Source organism: Zonotrichia albicollis, chromosome 16 (genome assembly GCF_047830755.1).
Source record: "Zonotrichia albicollis isolate bZonAlb1 chromosome 16, bZonAlb1.hap1, whole genome shotgun sequence".
NCBI lineage: Eukaryota > Metazoa > Chordata > Aves > Passeriformes > Passerellidae > Zonotrichia > Zonotrichia albicollis.
This window is the reverse complement of record NC_133834.1, coordinates 97,441-118,693: the sequence shown is the minus strand read 5'-3', so window position 1 is coordinate 118,693 and position 21,253 is coordinate 97,441. Positions and strand designations below refer to the sequence as shown.

General features: G+C 37.2%; 2 protein-coding genes across 8 annotated transcripts in view; both read left to right on the top strand.

Annotated features, from left to right (window-relative positions):
• PDPK1 (3-phosphoinositide dependent protein kinase 1) overlaps positions 1–14,948 on the top strand; it is a 31,570-nt gene extending 16,622 nt beyond the window's left edge. For all 5 annotated transcript variants that reach the window (XM_026797701.2, XM_014272356.2, XM_014272358.3 and 2 more), the window contains 9 exons: positions 1,951–2,048; positions 2,805–2,880; positions 4,346–4,414; positions 4,908–5,004; positions 6,332–6,505; positions 6,913–7,130; positions 7,916–7,973; positions 8,887–9,039; positions 9,622–14,948. In XM_026797701.2, the coding sequence (XP_026653502.1) occupies positions 1,951–2,048; positions 2,805–2,880; positions 4,346–4,414; positions 4,908–5,004; positions 6,332–6,505; positions 6,913–7,130; positions 7,916–7,973; positions 8,887–9,039; positions 9,622–9,729 (1,051 nt within the window). In that variant the 3' untranslated portion in view covers positions 9,730–14,948. The remainder of the gene's footprint in view (positions 1–1,950; positions 2,049–2,804; positions 2,881–4,345; positions 4,415–4,907; positions 5,005–6,331; positions 6,506–6,912; positions 7,131–7,915; positions 7,974–8,886; positions 9,040–9,621) is intronic.
• An 81-nt stretch (positions 14,949–15,029) lies between these two features.
• Positions 15,030–21,253, top strand: part of LOC102075040 (BTB/POZ domain-containing protein KCTD5) — a 38,215-nt gene continuing 31,991 nt past the window's right edge. For all 3 annotated transcript variants that reach the window (XM_074553287.1, XM_005494497.4, XM_005494496.4), the window contains exon 1: positions 15,030–15,419. In XM_074553287.1, coding sequence (XP_074409388.1) covers positions 15,186–15,419 — 234 coding nt within the window. In that variant the 5' untranslated portion in view covers positions 15,030–15,185. The remainder of the gene's footprint in view (positions 15,420–21,253) is intronic.

The window sequence follows — 21,253 nt, the reverse complement described above, 5'->3', positions numbered from 1 at the left end:
TCTTTCAGTTATTACAAAAACAGTTTTTCCTTTTAAACAGAAGTTTTTTTGAAATAATTTGAATCTAAGAGGGATGGATGTGGAGCATACTGAAGGCACAATACTTTCTACAGGGGCAGGGGAAAAGTTCAGGAACTTCCAGTTCCCCTAGTTTCCCTTTGATTTTATAGTTCATGTGTTTAGGCTGAGAGGATGCTTATAAAATGAATGTGGCATGATTGCCAGTGTTACTAACCCTATACTGGAAACCTCCTGTTGGAGAAGAGCTGTGTTTTACTTGTTTTTATATGAAGGACCCTATGAGGAGGTCAAAAAAACCCAGGAAAATTGTGCAATTGGAGAACTTAGTATGAAGTTTATGAGGACACAGCTCTAGCAATGCTTGAAAACTCTTGAGATTTTTTACTGCCTGAAGAAATAGGACATGACATAGAACCACTTTAAGATGTCAGGCTACCCTGGAAAATTTATTACACAGATATCTCTATGTATTTATATGTCGAAGGAAGGGGACCAGGACACCATATGGTTCATCACAGGCCCCTCAGGTCGGTCCTTCAGGTCCCGGTCTGTTGAAGAAAGTATCAAACACTTATGCAGCAAATAATAAGCTTATGAATATTCTGTAAGCCAAGCAATCTATTGGTTAAACTATACCATGAACTCTTCCTCATTCCTTAGGGGTTACATCTCTCTTTTCTCATGTCTCTTTCACTGTTTGTTATCCTACTACAGCTAGGCCCAAGGACACTGCTATCTATATAGGTGCAGGACTTGGAATTAGCCACGGTTTTGTACTTTTCCAGTCCTTAGCCAGCCAAACTCCCAACATTTATATATATAGCTATAGATCCATAATCCAGTATTAATGTAGGTATAGGATATATTATATAAACAGTATATATGAAGCATGTATAGAGTACAATATATCTACATACATACATGTCTTAAAAAAGCTCTACACAAAACTGTTAAGGAATCCATTCCATTTATGTACTTTCTACCTCTCTCATAGGACAGACACAGGAAAATCAACAGGATTTTTATGGCTTGTTGCTCTCTGTGGTAGTTTTCAGACTTTAAATTGTACAACTCATACTTTTCCATAGTAGGGGACTTCAATCTGAAGAAAATAGTGCTGCACAGTGATTGATAGAAACAGCTTTCAGTTTTTACTAGCTTTTTCTTATCAGTCAAACAAAACAACTCCCATGCTCCTAGATTTCTTTATGAGCATTCAAAGATTCAGCTTAGGAGGGAAGTATGTAGGGTTTTTTTGGATGAGCTAAGGAAACTTGATGCAAAGGCATATCATATCAGTGTAACTGAATGCTCTTAAGTTGTTTCTAATGCAGCTCTTGACATCTAAGTCTGTACTGCTATCTATTGTGTTTGTGATGCTGTGAAGTCTGGTTTTATTCAGAATCAGAGGCTATGCCTATGCAAATAGTAGGCATGCATTTGAAATGCAGATTATGCGTGGAGGTGATCTACCTTACCTGGTCAGGACATTTAGCTGGGGCTGGGTTTGCCAGTGTTTGATTAACTGGAGTTTTGCAGTGAGGAAACAGAATTAGAAAATCTTAATGCCATATCAGTCTGTCAGATGTTATTTAAATTAAGGCTTTGGAGTGAACGGGCTTGGGGTTTAGTGTGTGTTTTTGTGAGGTGGGGTTTTTGTTGGGATTTGTTTTGTTTTTGAAATTTTTGAATGTGTGACATGCACATTAGCATAGTTTTGAGATGATTATTTACGTGATGTTTAAAAAAAATGTTAATGGATTTAACAAAATCTGTCTGCAGGTTGACAGCTACATGTTAGAGAAGCTGTTGTAACAATGTTTATAGAATGTTTGCATCATTTGTTATAGCATTATGTACCTCAGTCACTAGACAGTTTTTCAACTTTAATTTGTATGCTATTTGAATATAAAAATCTGTCTTTTCCAGGGACCTTAAGCCAGAGAACATCTTATTAAATGAAGATATGCACATTCAAATAACAGACTTCGGAACAGCAAAAGTATTATCTGCAGATAGCAGACAAGGTTTGCCATTATTCATTATGTGACACCAGTAATTATAGCAAGTGATCCTTTGAAAATGTACATGTGTTTTATTTACCAGATTGTAACCTTCCAATGGCATTACCTCACCTAAATCACTAAAGGACCTCGAAACAGTTTTGACTGTCACTACGTAGATTATATCAGAGGGGGTAGTGTTTGGTGTAGTGGAGTACCAGCTAGATTACCAAATAGACTGGGAAGTTGAACTACTCAGGTTGCTTAGTTTTCATTTGCAAGACAAGAATACAAACAAATAGGTACCATGGCTCACCTAATACAGTAAGTTTTAACTCTGTTTATGTGTTTAACTCCAGTGGTTGAAAGAATTGCGCAAATATGAAGGTAGTAGAATTAATGTGTCTGCAGTTGTAATTAATAGCCTGTAAATAGATCCTGCAAACAATGCTTGAAAAAAGCACTAGGCTGAACTGAATTCAATTGATATTTTTTTCTTAACTGCAGCAAACTTGTGTTGGTAGATTTTATAACTAGGTACCTAAATGCCTAGCTTCTTGAACCAAACAGGTATCCCTGAGATTGATTTGTTTCTTCCAAGCAGGTTTTGTGTATAGTTAAAGAAGTTAAATTCTCATAGGTTCTTAGCAGCATTATGTAAGTTACAGTGGATTGCCTTTTGGGTTTGTTTTTTTTTTTTTAAACTGGGTGGCGACAGGGGAGGAAGAGGAGAATTGGCTTATGCATAAGTATATGTTTGCTTATTTCTTTCCTCAACAGCACGGGCAAACTCATTTGTAGGGACAGCACAGTATGTTTCTCCAGAACTGCTGACAGAGAAATCTGCCTGTAAAAGGTGAGGGCTCTATATTCCAGAACTTTACTGTCTCTGTCAGGAAACGGTCAAATGGGGAGGAGTGGATAAATCAAACAAGAAAGCTTAGTATTTTAAAGAAACAAGATGCTTGAGTATTTTAACAGAGCTTGAAAATTTTTTTCTTATTAAGTATTGCTTCTCGTCTGAGGGCTGGCTTCCTTAGTTTATCTACTTTTTTGGGTTCTACTAACAGGATTAGGTGTTTTTGAGAAGGAGGTGTGTAAGGTGAAGTTGGATTTCTCACCCATAAATAAATCAGACAAATCTGTTATCCAAGTAATATAATTATTTTAATTCCGTTTTATATAAGATTGCTCAAATATAGTATTTCCTGCTGTAGGAACAACAGAAATGTCACATGCTGTTCCGTTAAGGAGAAGGCTGCAGCTTTCTTTGACTTGTATTTAGATCAACTTGCAGTTATGTTTCCTAAACTGTACTTAGGATTTGCAAGATTTTAAAGCTTATCTGTCTGCCTGGTATGAGTGATGCCCTTCAGAAATTTCTGAACTCATTAAAATTGTTTGTTGATGGTATCCTACTGAATGTGTATATCTATTTTACTGCAATGATGGAAGAGTAAGCTAGTCGCTGACAAATCAGAAGTTAAAAGGATCATTTAGGTGAATAGGTGTAGTAATTTGTGCTAGCATTTCTTTAAGTGATAGAGATACTGTCAGACTTTTCACATCTTCTTTTAGTGAAGAGCTTTTGACTGTTTTGGCAATGGAAAGATTTAACTAAAATATCATCTCCTTTTAGAAGTTGCATAATGCTTCACCTGTACAGAAAACTCTTAGTTTGAGTAGTTTTAAGTATTTTAGTCTTCCATGAGGGTTTTGAAGCTTTAATCAAATCTATGGGTAGCTTACCTCGAAGTAAAATAAGTTAAAAGTGTTCTTTCAGGCCAACACACTAAAGCTTAACTTTCCTTTGCCTACCACACTAGAACATAGCTTTTCCTTATCATTATAGCCTTTCTGTTTGTGTCTTAAGAAAAGCTTTAAGTAAAAAAGATAAAAAACTGTAATATATTCTCTTTTTTGAAATCAAATATTAAGAGGAAAGTATTTTAATTCTGAAGGGGCATATATTGAATGAAGTTGGATGCATCCTTGAATCATCATGTGGATAATCAATATTCTTTTCAAAGTCATTAGTTACCCATTATTTTGACTGAGAATTCACCTGTCTTCCACTTGTGCTTGGAGTCAGTTTTTGTGGGACTATTACTCTACAGTTTCTTCGTTTAAGTTGTGTTGCTAGCCTATTCTTCTGTCAAGGGCTAAAGTAAAAATAATGTGGTAAATATACAAAGCAGGTTTGTCCACTGGGTTCATGCTATGTTTTAAGTAGCAAAAAGTTAAGAATTTTTCTTTTAGATTTCATATTAAAGATTTCTTTTACAAAAAAGATTCTGTGTTTTTTCCTCTTTGTTTTGAAGCTCTGACCTCTGGGCTCTGGGATGCATAATATATCAACTTGTAGCTGGATTGCCTCCATTTAGAGCTGGGTAAGAGATTTGAGCTAATTATTTACATGTGGATCATAAATATATTGCCTCTGATTGGATTTTTACCGTACTGGCAGTTCTGAAGTATTTTTCATAATGCAGAGCTGGTATTAATGTCATGCTGCTTTTATTTGTCCTTTTTGGTGCAATGAAGTTGCTTAGACAGTTATAACTAGAGCTCCTGATGGAGAGATTCCTTTAAGCTATCCTAGAATTTCACGTGTAATTTGTGCCATGATGGTAACTATATAACTGTACGTGAAGAGGTTTATAAGGCATATCCTCAACACTCTCTGAGTCATATGAGCTTTTGTTGTTATTTCTCAAGTATCTGGTGCTTACAAGATCATAGTACCCCTTCACCCTAGGAAGATTCACAGGAACGTAACTTAACTTGTAGATTTTTTGTTTAATATTTGTCTGGTTTATTCAGGTTAAGGTGAAAGAATCATGGAGAACCAATAACAAGAGTTAATATTTTTCTCTTCTGCAGAAATGAATATCTTATATTCCAGAAGATAATAAAGTTGGAATATGACTTCCCAGAAAAATTTTTTCCCAAGGCAAAAGACCTTGTGGAAAAGCTGTTGGTAAATATTTGTGCTTTTCTTCTTGAATGTGCTATGCTTGTTTTGATTGATTTTTTTTTTTTTAATAACTGACCAAGTAGCTAAATGCCTAACTTCTTCAACCAAAAGGTATCACTGAAATTGATTTGTCATTAAATGTTTTGATGACATTGGAAAACATTCAGCTTATGTAGTTCTCTTTTCTGAAAGTTTCTGTGCACTCTTGCAAATCTTATAATACGAACATCTGTGAGTATTATTGACTGTGTAGGGGACTCTCTTGAAAATCAATATCTGTTATTAAACAGCACTTTGATTTTTTTTTTTAATCTGAATTCTAATAAGAATTGTTAGAAGGACAAGGAATGTCTTTCTATGAAATGGAAGCAAACAAATCTAGATACTGTGCATTACAAACAGAAATTAAGATTCAAATACTTAGGCTTACATAGTTCTCAGATTAATTGGTTTTGAGTTGTCTGAGGGATCATTTAGTTAAAAACAGCATCCTGTATGTCACAGGCAGATATATTCATTACAATATAAATCCAGTTGCCTTGCATTTTAACATGCACTTAACATGTCTCAATAGTATCAGTCTAAGAATTACTATGCCTGTGAAGGTTTGACTATAGGAAGAAAAAGTAGTTCTGTTCCATCAGTGAGATTATAGTCATGACACTCAAGTGAATATGCAGAGAACATTTTAGGTGTTATAAGCTTTTTTCAGTTATCATATTATTATCATATTTTTCACAGTCTATCATATTAGCAGGGAATGGGGAGGAAACTCTAACCTTTGTGGATGATGACAAATACAACCTAAAAGGCCTATTAGTGCATTCCCGTGTCCAAGTCCGGTTCTATGGCCAAGCCAGCATCTCCTGAGTGGTGAAGTCCAGGTTGTATTTACCTGGTTGTATCCTGAGAAGTGTGTCATTTTGAGGTCCTTGAGAGGCTGATGTTTAACACCACCTGTAGTTTCCGCAGCTTCCTGTATCACTAGAATGTGATGGTGGACTAAACTTAAAAGGAGGTGTGCTTCATCAGACCTTCTCTGTATGTTTGTTTCAGTCTTTACAAAGAAGCAAAACCAAAAAATTGTGTCAACTTAAAGAAGTGCTCCTATCCTTAGATCTGTGAGCTGATCTAATACATAATGTTGTTGACAAAACATAGTGACAAATAGCATCTTTTATTATAAACAACCTCCTTATAGTATAGGTATGTATGCTTAGGGCAGGGTGACAGACTGATTTTATATTTTCACGTGGTGCATTGCAAATGTGAATAATGCTTGCCTTTTCTCATTATTTTATGCAGCTTAACTTAATTTTAATTTGCTTAGGTTCTAGATGCTACCAACCGATTAGGTTGTGAAGAAATGGGAGGATATGGACCTCTTAAGGCTCACCCCTTCTTTGAATCCATTGTGTGGGAGAACCTACATCTTCAGACACCCCCTAAACTTACAGCATATTTACCTGCTATGTCAGAGGATGATGAAGACTGTTATGGAAATGTATGTTTGTCTACTGCTGTATTGAGCTCTGATGCTGCCTGAGACTTCCATTATAGCATAAATATTGAATACCAATATAAAGAAATAATATAAATACTAATATAAATATTTTTACTGAAACTATGAATTAGTTATATTTTAATTTTTAAGAATGTAATAAATGTTGCTGGTTAAATTTTTACTTAAATCAGCATTTGTTTTCTGATAAAGTGAGTATTTAAGGCTGGCTTGCTTTTGATCAATCATACTTTTTTGCATAGAATCCTGCTGATCTATAGGGAGTAAGCTGGGATTTGGCCCAAAAGCAAAATAAATTAAAGCATGCTTAAATTAAAAGCCACAGATTAGTGCAAAATAAGCTTTTTAATAAAAGACATTTAATTACTTCATTTTTTTTCCTCCTTTAGTATGACAATCTCCTGAGTCAGTTCGGTTGCATGCAAGTTTCTAGTTCTGCCTCTTCCCATTCACTGTCTGCTGCAGAGACAAGTACACCACAGACATCAGGAGGAAATATTGAGCAGTATATTCATGATCTTGACAACAATTCTTTTGAGCTGGATTTACAGTTTTCTGAAGACGAAAAGAGGTTACTTCTGGCAAAACAAGCTGGTGGAAATCCTTGGTAGGATCTTTGGATGTAGATAAATAACTTGCACAGCAATAAAGAATCCTGGAAAATAAGTGATTTTGATTCAAATTAATATTTGTCAATCTTAGTATTTTCAAGTAAACAATTAGCAACTAGATTTTTCTTGGCTTCTATTTTTAAAGCAATAGCAGCAAAACCCTAATATTATATTTCTAAAATTTACAAGGTCTAGAAGATGATGTAGAGTGTATTTATAAGATAGGCAGAATGATGCTATCCAGTGCTGCAGAGTCTTTGCACTACAGTCCTAAACTAGAAGAGGTTCCTCCTTTTTTACAGATGCCATAAGTTGTTGGAATTTTTTGCATAATAATATTCTGTGGATATCTAACCAAAATGCCTCCAGACTATGAACAGCATTTCTTTTCACTCTTTAGAGAAGTCTCTCATGTGTGAATTTTTGTCGTTGCTGTTGTTCCTTGGTGGGAAGGGGCGGGGGGGGCGCTAAGGGTTTTTTTTTTTTTTGATTGGTTGGTTTGTTTGGGTTGTTGGTTTTTGTTTGGTTTAGGTTCTTCTGTTTCGTTTTGGTTTTTTGCTTGGTTTTGATTTTGGTTGGTTGGTTTTTTTACCCCCTGTTAAATTTTAGAAAAAACTCACTGGTCTGGGCTAAGGAAGAGTCCAAAACTCACGTACTAAAGTTGTTCGGGACTCTCATGGAAAAAGACATGCTAGGGAGTGACGTGAAAAACTACTTGATCATTATAGCTGTTTCTGTGAAAGAATTACTTCCGGAGTAATAGTTATTTTCTTTTTCTAAGGCATCAGTTTGTAGAAAATAACTTAATCCTAAAAATGGGTCCAGTGGACAAAAGAAAGGTAAGGGTTTTTCTTAATTTCCTGTAACAAGATTGAGCCGTCAAATTTTTGCACAGCTGCAGCACAGATAAGCAGCTTGTTTTTAAGCTTCCTTGTTTAAACAATTTGTCACCTATAAACAAGTTATTTCTAAAATATCAGTGTTTTCTTGTGAGTAGATTGATTTTTTTTTTCTTGATTTAGTAATGTGCTCTTGATTTCATGGAAAAGCCTAAGTAAATCTGCTATTGTTGCTTTCATTTTGAGATTGCAGCAAATGAGATTTGCTTGTCCTCTTCCTCCCAGTCTGATATAATCTAATAAACACTTTCTTGACGCATATCTGAATGTGGTTTGAACCAAAAGTACCAAAAAATTATCAGTGTTGTTCTCAACTGTGCTTTTTTTCCTGGATCTGACTTTGTGCCTTTATCCTGAAAGAGGCAGAGGTGATGTTAGAACAGCTTTAAGTGTTAATTTCAGCAGCTTACAGAATCAGCTACAGATAGTCTGCATCAGCTTTAGTGGAAAGAAGGTTCTCTTTCATCTAAGTTAATACCTGCTTCTTCGTAGTCTTTTCTACAAAATCATGACTATTGATTTCTTTGAGAAATAGATTCTGCTTCACTCTGTGCCACCTGGTGTTTCAGGTTTTGCTAGAACTTGAAGATACTTTCTTAAAATAGTACTTGTGTTTCGTCATGTAGTAGAATAATGCACTGCAACACCCTAAAAAAGGAGTGAGGTCAAATAGGTAACGTAAAATTAAAGACAGCCCCCGAACCCAAATATACCATCCTAGCACTGAGCTGGTTTTATCCTTCCTCTGTTGTTCAGTTCAGAGATGTCTAAATTTACATTTTTAATTCCCTCATGGATTTTACTGGGATTTGTTTGTTTGTTTTTGCATTGCTACTTCTACTTTTCTTGTTAGGGATTGTTTGCACGTCGGCGCCAATTGCTGCTTACGGAAGGGCCCCACCTGTATTATGTGGATCCTGTCAACAAAGTTCTAAAAGGAGAAATTCCATGGTCTTTAGAGTTGCGTCCAGAAGCCAAGAATTTTAAGACGTTTTTTGTTCACACAGTAAGTTTATTTTTTGAATTTTTTTTGTATATTGCTCTAAGGTCCTTGGGCTATTTCTGTAAGTTATCAAAAAGATTTTTCTGAAGAAAGTATAGGTTTTTTTGATACAAAATTTCATAGTCCTAATTTAAAACAAAACTAAACAAAAATCTGAACAAAGTCAACCAACAAAAAAAGCACAAAATCCACACCCCCGGACAAAACAGAATAATAATAAAACAAAAAATTACAAAAAATCTCACTCTGCCATACATGTTTATCACAAAAATGCAACTGTATTTTAATTATTAGTGTTTAAATTAGCCGTAAGTGGATTTTGGGCTTTGAAGGATGTTCTTAATGACTTAACATTTAGCCCTTCTTGTATGTAGTGAATCATGAGAAGTGCATAATATATTGTCAGTTGACTGCTTATAATGGTTAATCAGTAATACATAATGTTATATAGCTGTAATTGAATTTAACTTTCAGAAAGTTAACGAGCTAATTCTGAGTAATTATTTTATTGGTAGGTGCAGAATTACTACTGCTTTTTGGTTAAACTATGTTTGGAGTAATCATTAAAATGTTGTTCACTTATAGCCAAACAGGACATATTACCTGATGGACCCAAGTGGGAATGCTCATAAATGGTGCAAAAAGATACATGAAGTTTGGCGGCACAGATACCACCAGAATGCTGCAAAATAGTAAAGCTCATCCAAAATTTCCCAGTTTCCCTACTTGCTGCTAGAACTCCGTGTGCAGCCGATCAGAGGAATCTTTTCAACCCACCTATTACCATCTCAAGGGGAAGCATACGTCTGAAATGTTCTTGGTTTTGGGTTTTTTTTTTTGGTTTTTTGGGGTTTTTTTTTGCATTTTGCTTTTGGTTTTCTTCTTTTGTTTGGGTTTTTTTTTGGGGGGGGGGAGGTTTTTTTGTTGTTTTGTTTGTTTGTGTGGTTTTTTGGGTTTTTTTCTTTTGTTTTTTTGGGGGGGCAGTGGTTTGGGTTTTTTTTTTTTAAGAAGGAAAAAAAAAGGAAGAAAAGCAAAAACCTAATGGAATTCAGGGTTGCTTTGCTCGCTCTTTGTGCTTCTGTTGAGGCTTCCACTTGCATATCATTGCTGTGAAGATCTTGCTTTTGTGCACTTCAGTTCTGTTTCTGCTGCAGACTAGTGGATAGACCTTGCATTACCAGCTTCACTTAAGATGAGTTAAAACCAATCCACACGCACACATGCCGAATCATGTACCAGCCTTGCATTTTATGGGGCTGGAGTTTTCTGTGACTCTCAGATTATCATTAAACTGTGTTTCATCAGGGAGCTTTTATATGCCTCTTCTAAGTACCACCTCTTTGTTTTCTCTTCCTTTCCTCACAGTCCCCCAGCTTATTGGTGTATGGCATTTATAGCCAGGTTGGTTGCACCCTTGTGTAATTCCTAACATAGTTCTGGTTGCAGGATTTGTGTGGTACTATAGTTATTATGTGAATGAATCAGATGTGTTAGTCTGGCAGACCGGCTCCAATGATAAAGCTTTTGAGAGAGAAAATGCTGAACATAGCACTGAAATTTATAAAATTGAAATGTTGGCTTCTGAAGCCTTTCAAACATTAAGTTTAAATTTTAATATAAGTCATATGTGTGATTAATCAAGGGACAATAAACTTACCAGCATGCTTTTAACTAATGCTAACTAAAAGAGAAACTAGTTAGTATGGGGGGGAAAAAGGCTACTATTGATATAGTAGATAGTTTTTCACCTTTTCAGCAGATGAGGGCAGGAAGCTTTCTTTCCAGGGTATGCATGTGTTGTGCATTTTAGTGGGGCCAACCTGTTTTCTTGGGTAGAGAAGGAAATGTGAAAACTTTGTACAATTGATTACTTGACTTTTTATTGGTCTCATTGTGTAATGAGATGTCAATTCTGGTTTTGGTCCTTGGCCAAACATTCAGGAACTCTGGAAAAATGTAAGGAATTGAAATACAGATAATGAAGTAATCTGGTGAGAAAATCAAAGGCAAATACTGATACAAAGGGAAAAATATATGGTACTTAAAGCATATCTATAAAATGAAAATATCGATCTCCTTTATCCTCTTCAAATTATGGCTGTTTTTTGTGGTCAAACATTTCTTGTCATGTTACAACGACACAACTTCCTGTGTGCTAAAAAAAAACTTCCCCAGTGGTATTTTCTACATGCTTGTGTTCCTAAACCTTGCAGAAGAGAATGACCTAGGTCTGGACAAAGGCATTCTTTCTTTTTTTTAAAAGCAGTATAAACATCACACCTATTTATTCACTCATTACATATACCATTACATTGCATTTTGAGTTGTCATACTATGTGATTTTCCTTCCACCAAAGAAAGGTTTCTCTACAATGTTGAAAAAACTCATAGGCTACTATTCTCTAGAAGCAGTATTTTAAGAACAATGGCTTATAAGATTTCTCAAAAGACACATGAATGTTGAATATTTCCTTGTAGAGGGTGAAGGAGATTTATTATTGATCTCTTAAAAACTGTGTTATGTGGTTGAACTTGATGGCAGTTCAGCTTTTCCATTCTTTAAAAGAGACAGTGCAGTGCAGTTGCCTTTTCTTTTGGAGCAACTGCATTCCTGTAGTCATCCTTATCCCATCACATACGGAAACCTGAGAGAAGCAAATCCCTGGCTTACTGTGTCTGGTATTAAGGGGGAGAAGGGGTCCTGTAAATGGCTTAGGAAGACATAAGAGTGTTGTTCCCTTTTCATCATGAGAAATTCCATCACATACAAAATATACCCCTTGTCACTCAAATTTGAATAGCACACTGTACCTTTGATCTGCATCTGTAGTAAGCTATATGTGCTGTTCTATCCAAGATGACATGTATTTTAAGTCTGTTGCAGTGCTATCCATTTGTTCTCCAGCTGCCAAATTTCGGCCATGTATTGTGTCCACTGGAGACAACCCTACCACTTTTGGATTTAGTCTCTGCTATTGAGATCTAGACAGGTGTATTCCCAACTTCGTACAGGAGAGTTTTGCAGTGATGGGGATTCACAGTGCCACTACTGTTCAGTGTGACAAAACTTGGCCTCACATAAAAAGTCTGGCAAAATGACCTTCATTGGCCTGTTAACTAGGTGGAGATCTAGATGTGCTTAAACATGTTTTCTGTAATATTTAGATTTTTAGTCATTTTACCACAGCAAATTAATTGTGTTTTTTGACACCTTGAAAATCTTCTCTCAGTAGGCTTTCATCCTGCCCACCAAAAGCTTTCAGCCAGCCTTGTAGATCTTGGTAGCAGTAAGCTGTCAAGAAGGTATCTGGAAGGCTGATGTCTGCATTCTATAAATCCTTTTTTTTTTTTTTTTTTTTTTTAATTGACAGTGCTATTATTGGAAAACTGTAAGCATCTCTTACAGGCATCACTCCACTTAGAGCTTCAGTATTCCTAATCCAGTCTTACTTAGCTACTGCTTTTTTGGGAAGGAACTAGAACTTTCCTGGGAGAGGTATTTCTATTTCTTGGACTATGTGTAGAATCTGTGGGTTTGAAAGGTGACAAGAGTATAGAGTAAGGCATCACAAAGTAATTTTGGATTCAAGTATGTTTTACTAGTTTGTCCACTTAAATGTGTGTTGAAAGGTGCTGCATACATACTACGAAGGGCTGGTACCCATTTAAAATGCTTATACCTGATGTGGGGTAGAATCAGGTCTTTGTCCTGAAGATCACTCCTGTGGTTCATGGGAGTTCATGGAATGAAATGTGCAAAGGAGGTTCTTCAGAGCTGCACATAGGCCAGGTGATTTTTCTGCTTTTAATCCAAGCGGTTTAAAGGAGAAAAAAAAATTAGGTACTTGAAGACTCTTCTTCTTACTGCAGACCTACTGAAAACCAAATCTGTTGATTCATTCCATCTCTTGAAATTTCAACAGTTGTTGATCATTTATGAAGAATCTGGTCAATAATGTTGTAATTTTGCTTTGCTTGGTATTTGAACTTCAGAAAGGTATTTATTCCATCTTTTTCTGTGGTGTGGAGCTTAAAAAAGGATGAAGTACTACTGCCCAGTCACAAGAAGCTTAGAACTACTTTAATAAATTGAGAAATTAGTTTGTTACCATTTGCCTTTAAGTCCAGTTTTGTAAAGGTTTTGTATTAAGAAAGAGTTACTTCAGATGTGATGTTGAGGCATTGCTAGCAGACTAATATTGCCTATTAGGATTCCATTTGCTAGGTACTTAAGTACTGAAAAGATCAAATTATCAGTACTGTGCTCTACTTTTCTCCTTCTGATGTGATATAATTGTGAAGTATCTGCTATATATAAGTCTGAAAAGAATTGTGGATTGAAACAAAGATGTGATTATTCTAATCAGCTTTCATAGTTCAAGATGCTTAATTTAATGTGCTTGATACAATTATTTTTTGTGCTGGGAACTTTGAAGAATTATGGGAATTTTCCACATGTACATTTTCTTCTGAACGATTGAGTAAAGTCAAGACAATTACTTCATTTGGCCTGTGGACAAAGCATTTGATTTCAACACCTTGCTGAGGAGAGAACTTGTGTATTAATAGTTGCCTAAAGATGTGGCCTCTGGATGGATTCTGATCATTCTTTCTGCTAGTAAATGGCACAAATAGATGCAGTATTTATATCTGAAATTTTGCTGAATGTCTGTAATGCTTCATGGAAATGTTTTGTGAATCAAATGGAAGTGCTCCTGCAAAGCCTCATGATGCAGATTGTCTATCAGTTGATCAATTGATCAGCTACTACAGACAAGTAGTTCTGTAATCCAAAATGGCATGTTTTCATTTATGACTGATAATTTCAGAATGTTTCCTCTTTCATAGAAGAAATTACTGTTATGCAGCAAACAGTTGGAGAGGTTCTTAAGCACTCAATAGCCTGGTTTTAGAGTAAAGAGAATATACTGAGTTGGAAAGGACCCATCAAGGTCATCAAGTCCAATTCTTGGCACTGCACAGGACTCCCCAGCAATCCCATCATGTGCCAGACACCTTGAACTCAGGCAGGCTTGATAGTGTGACTGCTTCCTGGGGAGCCTGTTCCAGTGTTTGTCCACCCTCTGTGTGAAAAACCTTTTACTGACACCTAACCTAAAGCTCCTGTGACTCAGCTTCATAATACAATTTCCTCAAGTCCTGTCCCTGGTCAATAGAGAAATCTGTCATATCAGCTGGGCCATGAATGTAGATGATTGCCATTTGACAAAGCTTCCTATGGCCATGTACTAACTGACTTGATATGGTGAATGTTCGCAATGGTAGCAGAACTGAAAACTATATCTGACAAAAGAGAAAAATTAGGAACCAGTTTTGGTAGTTGTATGCTGTTTTCAGGTTGCTGGCAGTCAGTTACATGTGTAATATGCTCTACCTAGTTTGTAGCTGTAACTGTGATGTACAGAAAAAAAGAAAAAACCCACCCCAAAGAAATAAAACCCCTGACCCTCCGTCAACAAACCACAAAACAATCTCCCCTCCTCCAAGAACTCGTGAAAACAGAAGCAAATAATGCAATGATATGATATACACTTTTGTATTTTTATTCTTCTAAGGTTATTTGCTGGCTCTTGTTGGCCTCTAGTTCAGTCTGTGTTATTTAAATTCTAATATATGAATTATTTGGATTGAATTCATGTTCGGGGCCATGCTGTTGTATGTATTGATGTACAGCCTTGAATGTGAATAATTATTGTAAACTATATTTTACACCTTTTTTCTGGCTTTATTATATAAATTTTCTATTGGTCGATGATTTAATCATATCTCATAATTTAATGACGGTTTATTCTCCTCTCGACAGATCTCTGTGCTATAGATGTGTAGTTAGTGACTGGATGATGGATTTCACTTATGCTTGGTAGTCTGTAATAAAGGCATGTAGGGTTCTGCGCGGCCTCCGCCTCTTCCTTCCGCTGTGGGGCGGGGGGCATGGGACAGAGACGGGCCCGCGGCCTCTGGCCCGGCGGCGGCCCCGTCGCAGACGTGAGGGCTGCTCCCGGGGCCCCAAGCCGGAGCCGCTCGGGCGACGGGCGAGAAGGGGCAGGGCGCCGTTCCAGCCGACGCTTCCGGTGGGCGGTGCGCCGAGGGCCAGGCAGCCGGGGCGGCCCCTTCCGGCGGTGGTGAGGATGGCGGCGGAGAACCACTGTGAGTTCCCGGTGCCCCCGGCTGGCGGCCTCGGCGCGGGCGGGCCCTGCCGTCGGTGTAGCTCGGCGCCGCTGCCCGGCGCGGGGCCCGGCAAGTGGGTCAGGCTAAACGTTGGGGGCACCTGTTTCCTGACCACTCGACAGACGCTCTGCAGGGACCCTAAGTCCTTCCTCTTCCGCCTCTGCCAGGCCGACCCCGACCTGGACTCTGACAAGGTGAGCGCCGGCCCCGCCGCGCCCGCTCCCCGCTTCGGGCCCGCTCTCCCCGCCGCCGCGCCCGCTCCGGGCCCGCTCCCCGTCTGCCGCGCTGAGGGTGCGCTGCGGATGGTGCCTGGTCCCGCTGTGACGCCTGCCTAGGCGGCCGCCGGCGTGAAGGGAATGCGGGGCCCGGCGCCGCGGTGAGGGGCGGCAGGAACGACTCTGCTGCCGTGGAGGGAGTCTTCCTGAAGAGTGTTGCTTAATGAGTGCTGTCGTGCGAAGCAGTTGGGCTCGTGAATACAAAACTGCTCATAAATACAGCCGACAGCACAGTATCGTTTGTACGTTTGTGTAATATTTTTACGTTGTTTGACGGAGTTCAGTTTTAGCGGTTTCATGAAATATCTGCATGCACTGACGTTTTGTTATTTCTGCACTGTCATTAGTCTCTTGTTCAATTACAAGAAGCAGAGCAAAGTACTTTTGATAATAATTTTCACTTAGACGTAGCATTCTGTCTTTTCAGCAATTCTTAAAGAAAAATGCATATTCTGCATAGATTGCAAGTAGTGGGTGAATATTTTGGTATTCACTCTGACTCATTTTTAGTAGGGGAAGAAAGTTATTAAGATTTTATTCGTGGTGTGGTATGTAATAATGGGTATAAAGTATATAGTGCTGGCTCTGAAAGAAATTTTGGAGCATCATGGACAAAAAAGTTACGGAAAAGAAAGGAACAGCTTATAACCCTATAACCAACAGGTTGAAAATAAGGAGTTGCTTATTATATATAAATTTTGAAGTTTTTTTTTTTTTTTAGTGAGGTTAGTAAATTTCATCATTTTTTCAGGCATAACTTCCAGAAAGGATATTTGAACACTTAGGCAACAGAATGTAATATTCCTGAGCTAGAAGGAAAAAAAGTTGAAGTGTGGTGGTGTGGGAGTTGTTTTGTAATTGTCTTTGGTTTTGGTTGAGTTTTTTATGAAGAGCTTAAATTTACCTATAAAACTAAGTTTAAATATTTAGGCGACTTGCTGATACGTAAACTGTCTCCTTGGGAGAGAGTAGGAAAGCATTCCTCTAATGCTTCCGAAGCACTGCCATATGCTCTGGCAAATGGAATGGCCAGCTGTGTCCTGCTCTGTTGTCCAGCATTGTCCCATTCTGCTCTTTTTTGGGATGTGGCTTCACTTTGAGTCCTGTAGCCAGTTTTGGGCACCACAATATCAGAAGGATATAAGGCTCTTAGAGAGCATCTGAAGGAGGAACACAAAGTTTCTGAAGGGGAAGCCATATGAGAAATGGCTGAAGTCACTTAGCTTCTTCAGCTGGAGAAGAGGAGGCCAAGGGAAGGCTCATCACTGTCTGCATGTTCCTCTAGAGGAGCAGTATCAATCTCTGTTCTGTGTGACCACTGACAGGATCAAAGGGAACGGCTTGGAGCTGTGTCAGGGAGGTTTATGTTGGATATCAGGAAAAAGTTCTTTCCAAAGAGATTGAACACTGGAACAGGCTTCCCAGGGAATGGTCATGACCCTAAGCCATGAGCTTGACAAAGCTCAGGCACATGGTAGGAGTGTTGGGACTGTGCTGTGCAGGGCCCGGAGTTAGACTTCATCCTTGTGGGTCCCTTCCAACTCAGGATAGTCTGTGATTTTAAGAGTTCCTTAATGCTTCCCACTGTAAAGAACTGCGAGGCTTCAAGAAAGGTAGCACGTTGGCCTTTAAGCTGCCTTCAGGTACTAATGTTGAGTAGGACCGGGTAGTCTGTCTCTTGCCGTCAGGTATGCTTCCACTTGTAATGGGAGAAAGATTAATCTTTGGCACACCCTGTGGCCAAACTAGTGTTTAATGGATTAGGATAGTGACATTGACTCTCTAAATTTAGTATGTTTCAGAGTGTTACTTTCAGCTTTAAAACTGTTTGAGAATCATTTCAGATTTCAGCAAATAAATGAGCTGTAGTGGTCATATTTACTGTTCAGAATAAGATTTGTTTTCCATGGTACTTAAATCTTGGTTTAGAGATTAATACATAAAAATAGACAGGCAGAGCCTTGCTCACCTTGTCATCATTGTTTAATTTAATGCTTTTACTGCATTACTGGTAATAATGTACATATATTCCTTGTTTCAGCATCTTCCTATTTTAGATATATACCAGTTTTTTGTTTGCAAACTGTTCTAGCATTCTTTTAACTTTCCGCTAAGAAGGAGATTGTCAAACTTTTGTAATAAGGTTTTGGCAGTAGTATTCATGCTTGATTTTTAATGCCTTTCTAAAGTTGGCATCAAATCTGTCAAAGAAGGAAGCATGCAAGCACTGAGTGTTTCAGAAAAGTCAAAGTCTTCCTGGTAGTGCAACCTTGAATGTCAGCATTAAGAAATATCTAAATTGTAGTAATTTTTCTAAGAAGTAACAGATACATTTCATTTGTCTATGAGATTTCTGACTTGTCAGGTGGGTTGTATTACTGATGTAGTTTTGATAAGTGCCACTAGTCTGCAGACACTCAAAGTTTTTAGGCCACACGGTTTGTGAAAAATTCACTAGTTCAATATTTAAAAAGCACAGATGATAGGGATGGCAATTATATATAAATCCAAATTTAGTCCCAAATACTACTGTTTCTCTGCATATTGCTGCCTTTATAAGAACTCAGAATATGTAAATGATGTAAAATTTAAAAATTATATAAAATTAAAATATTCCTGTTAAAGCATACAACCTTGAGCCAAGAGCTTGATGGTATGACTTGAGTGTATCCAGATCCAGTATTGATCCCAATGAAGATAATTAATTGGAAATAAATTTATGACATTTCAGCTAGAGTTTTAATGCAGTTCCTGGGGAGATTGTTAAATCTCCCCAAGAATTGCATTAGGACTAGGGAGGCATATGTATGTGGCGCACCTGCTGGAATCCTGTACTGGATTCTAGCATCCACAATTCAAGGTCACAGCAGAGCAGTGACTAATCACAAGGTGAAATATGATTTGGTGAAAAGTTTTAAAGAACAAAACTTTTTAATGGCAAGGAGTTTAAGGAGTGACTTCTCAGTCCAGAGGGTATATACATGGAGACAAGAAATCTAATAGAGAAGCCTGTTCAGTCTAGCAAAGGTATTGTGAAATACAGCTAGCAAAGTGTCAAACGATAGATGTCCTTGTTAGAAAGTCCATAATATTAACACTGACAGTAATTATTTATTGGAATGATTAGGTTTCACTGCTACTTTCTAAAGGTTATAAATAAATTGAGTTCTTTGTGTGTTTTAAACTAAGATCAGGGTAAGTGTTCATTATGATTCCTTTGAGCTTCAGTCTCTATACAGATGGAAGTGAAAACATTTGCAACTGGAATACATGATCATTTAGTTGCTTTGGTCAGTATTTTTCAAAGGAATGTAATTGGGAGCTACACTAACTTTTCATTGGTATGCTGAACCAGGTGATTGAAAATTTAAAAGTAAGTTACTAGATTTCCTCTTAAAATTCCATGGTGTTTGTAACTTGAACTAAACATTAGTGTGGGAGAGTGGTAACAAACAAATACAGTCTTCACTGTATGTAGGCAATGCTGTCTTCTAAATGGTGTCCTTGTAAATATGCATGAAAACGGCCTAGAACTTGCAGACAATGAAGAAAAAAGCTCTTCAGAGAAGAATGTAATGCAAAAGTAGAACTGGGTAAAGATACAAACAATCCTGTGATTAACTAGCAGTTTAGGGTTGGATGCACAAAGACAACAAGCATTTGTTTTGAATTTTCTTATGAAGAATGTCAGCATTTGCAGGAAACACCTCCGAGTGTGGGGTGATATGACTATACTGAATACAGAGGAAAGTTGAATTTCTGTTTTATTTCCAATTTTACCTGCTGTTCTGGTAAACAGTAACACCTGTTTCTATAAAATAATCTGAAAGAGAGAGAACTTTGAAACCTTAGTAGAATATAGGTTTATCTGACATTTGTGGTATTCACCCAAAGTTTAGGAAATGGCTTCAAAATACTTACACTAGTTGTGTCAGTGAAGATGACTGACACATCTACATTCTACAAAACTTGCAGAAGAAAACAATTTACTAGTTAGCAGAGGAAATTGCATAGCTGGGACATCAAAATCCATAATAATTAAGCTAGCAAGACTAAAGCTAGTTATGTACATGCAAACTAGCTACCTCTTTTAATTTTCCAGTTCACATTGGATCACGTTTGCAATTTATTATTTTATCTTACAATAAAACAGTTTTTATTAAAAAGTGTCAAAAAGCTAATTACATGTGATTATGCAGTGTGTTTTCATGTACATGTGGATGAAAACAGTCCTGATAATATTCTGAAAGACTTATGACCTGTATTTTTAGAGTTCTAGATAGAGCAGATGACTACGCTTCTGTGTCAGCTTGTATGGAATTTATGTTTATGTAAATATCCTTAAAGATCTAGTGTAATCGGCCTTTCTTAGTGATTTCAACATGAAGTGCTTAGCATACACTGAAGGATATTCAGGCAGCTCACTCAAAAGGAGGAGTGATAAGTCATTTTCGATAGGAAGATGCTGAGGAGGTAAATTTTTTGCGCCACTCACCTGTGCCTTATTTGCATATGGTTACAATATTCTTTACAGATCAGTTCATCTCTTGATTCTTGGCTCCCTGGTGCTAGTGTGTAGCATATCTGAGCTGTCAGGTCAATGTTCAAGACACACATCCTCCTCTTATTAATGCATATTTTCTGAGTCTGTATTCTGGGTAAGCAACTTTTGCATGAATTTAGATGCTTAAGTGAATCCTGTTGACAGAATTTGGTTTGCACACTGTTAGAATTTAGCCAGAGTTCTTTAACTGTTGATATTTTCTAATGTTTTAAAAAAAATCTATTACAGCCAAAATTATAGGACTTTTGTGTGCCTTATTTTTTTATTATTTTTCAAGCCACCTTGTCTGAAAGGCTTCCACAGTAAACTATGACACTACTGAGATTTTTTTTTTTTTTGTGCATGGCCTCACATAACGTGGAATTTTAAAGAGAAGAGCTGACATAGCTTCTTCCCTTTGTGGTTTTGTTGGAAGCTTGTTTCATATATAGAAATCAACTCAGAAAAATACAATGTCAGATAATGTAGGCCTTTAAATAAAAAAGTTCAGGCCTTTTGTGAAAGGAGTGAAGTAGCCATTGTTACTTAAATTTCGTTTAGAGCTTTTAATGACTTTGCTTCTGTGACTCACCTCTCTGTCTCTGAAGTGGTGTAAAGCTGACAACCAGTATTGCTTCAGAAGGTGATGTGAGAAGACACTGCAGTGTGAAAAATGACAATCATCTTAATGAAGAAGATTATTTCTAGAGATTGGTTTTTCCTAACTCCGAAGACTTCCAGTTTTGTAAGCCCTGTGTTTCTTAATGCAGTTCAGATGATGACTAAGTACGGGGCTTTTTTCTTGAAAACAGGTTTTTTTTAAATCTGGTTTGGATTTTCCTTTCCAACCTCACTGGTTTCTTTTCCTTTACTTGAATAATACTTTTCAGTCTATAATTCATACAGTTGTCAGCTATTCTAATTTCTTTGGGTTGTATCTGTAGATTGCACATTCTTGAAGTGTTTTGGTTATGTAAACATATTTATAGATTAAATAGTAAAATTAGCCTCCTTCATGTCTACTGGTTTTGATGCTTAGTCTTGCTTTTGTGAGACAATGGGCTTAGATCAGAAGAAACTGTGATTAGACTTCATCAAGCATTGTCCAGTCTGAGTGTAGGTTAACTGACAGCACATTTTAATATATTAGCATTTTCTTGAACAGATAATATTATACAAAATTATACACTCCTTCACTTCTTCTGAAATG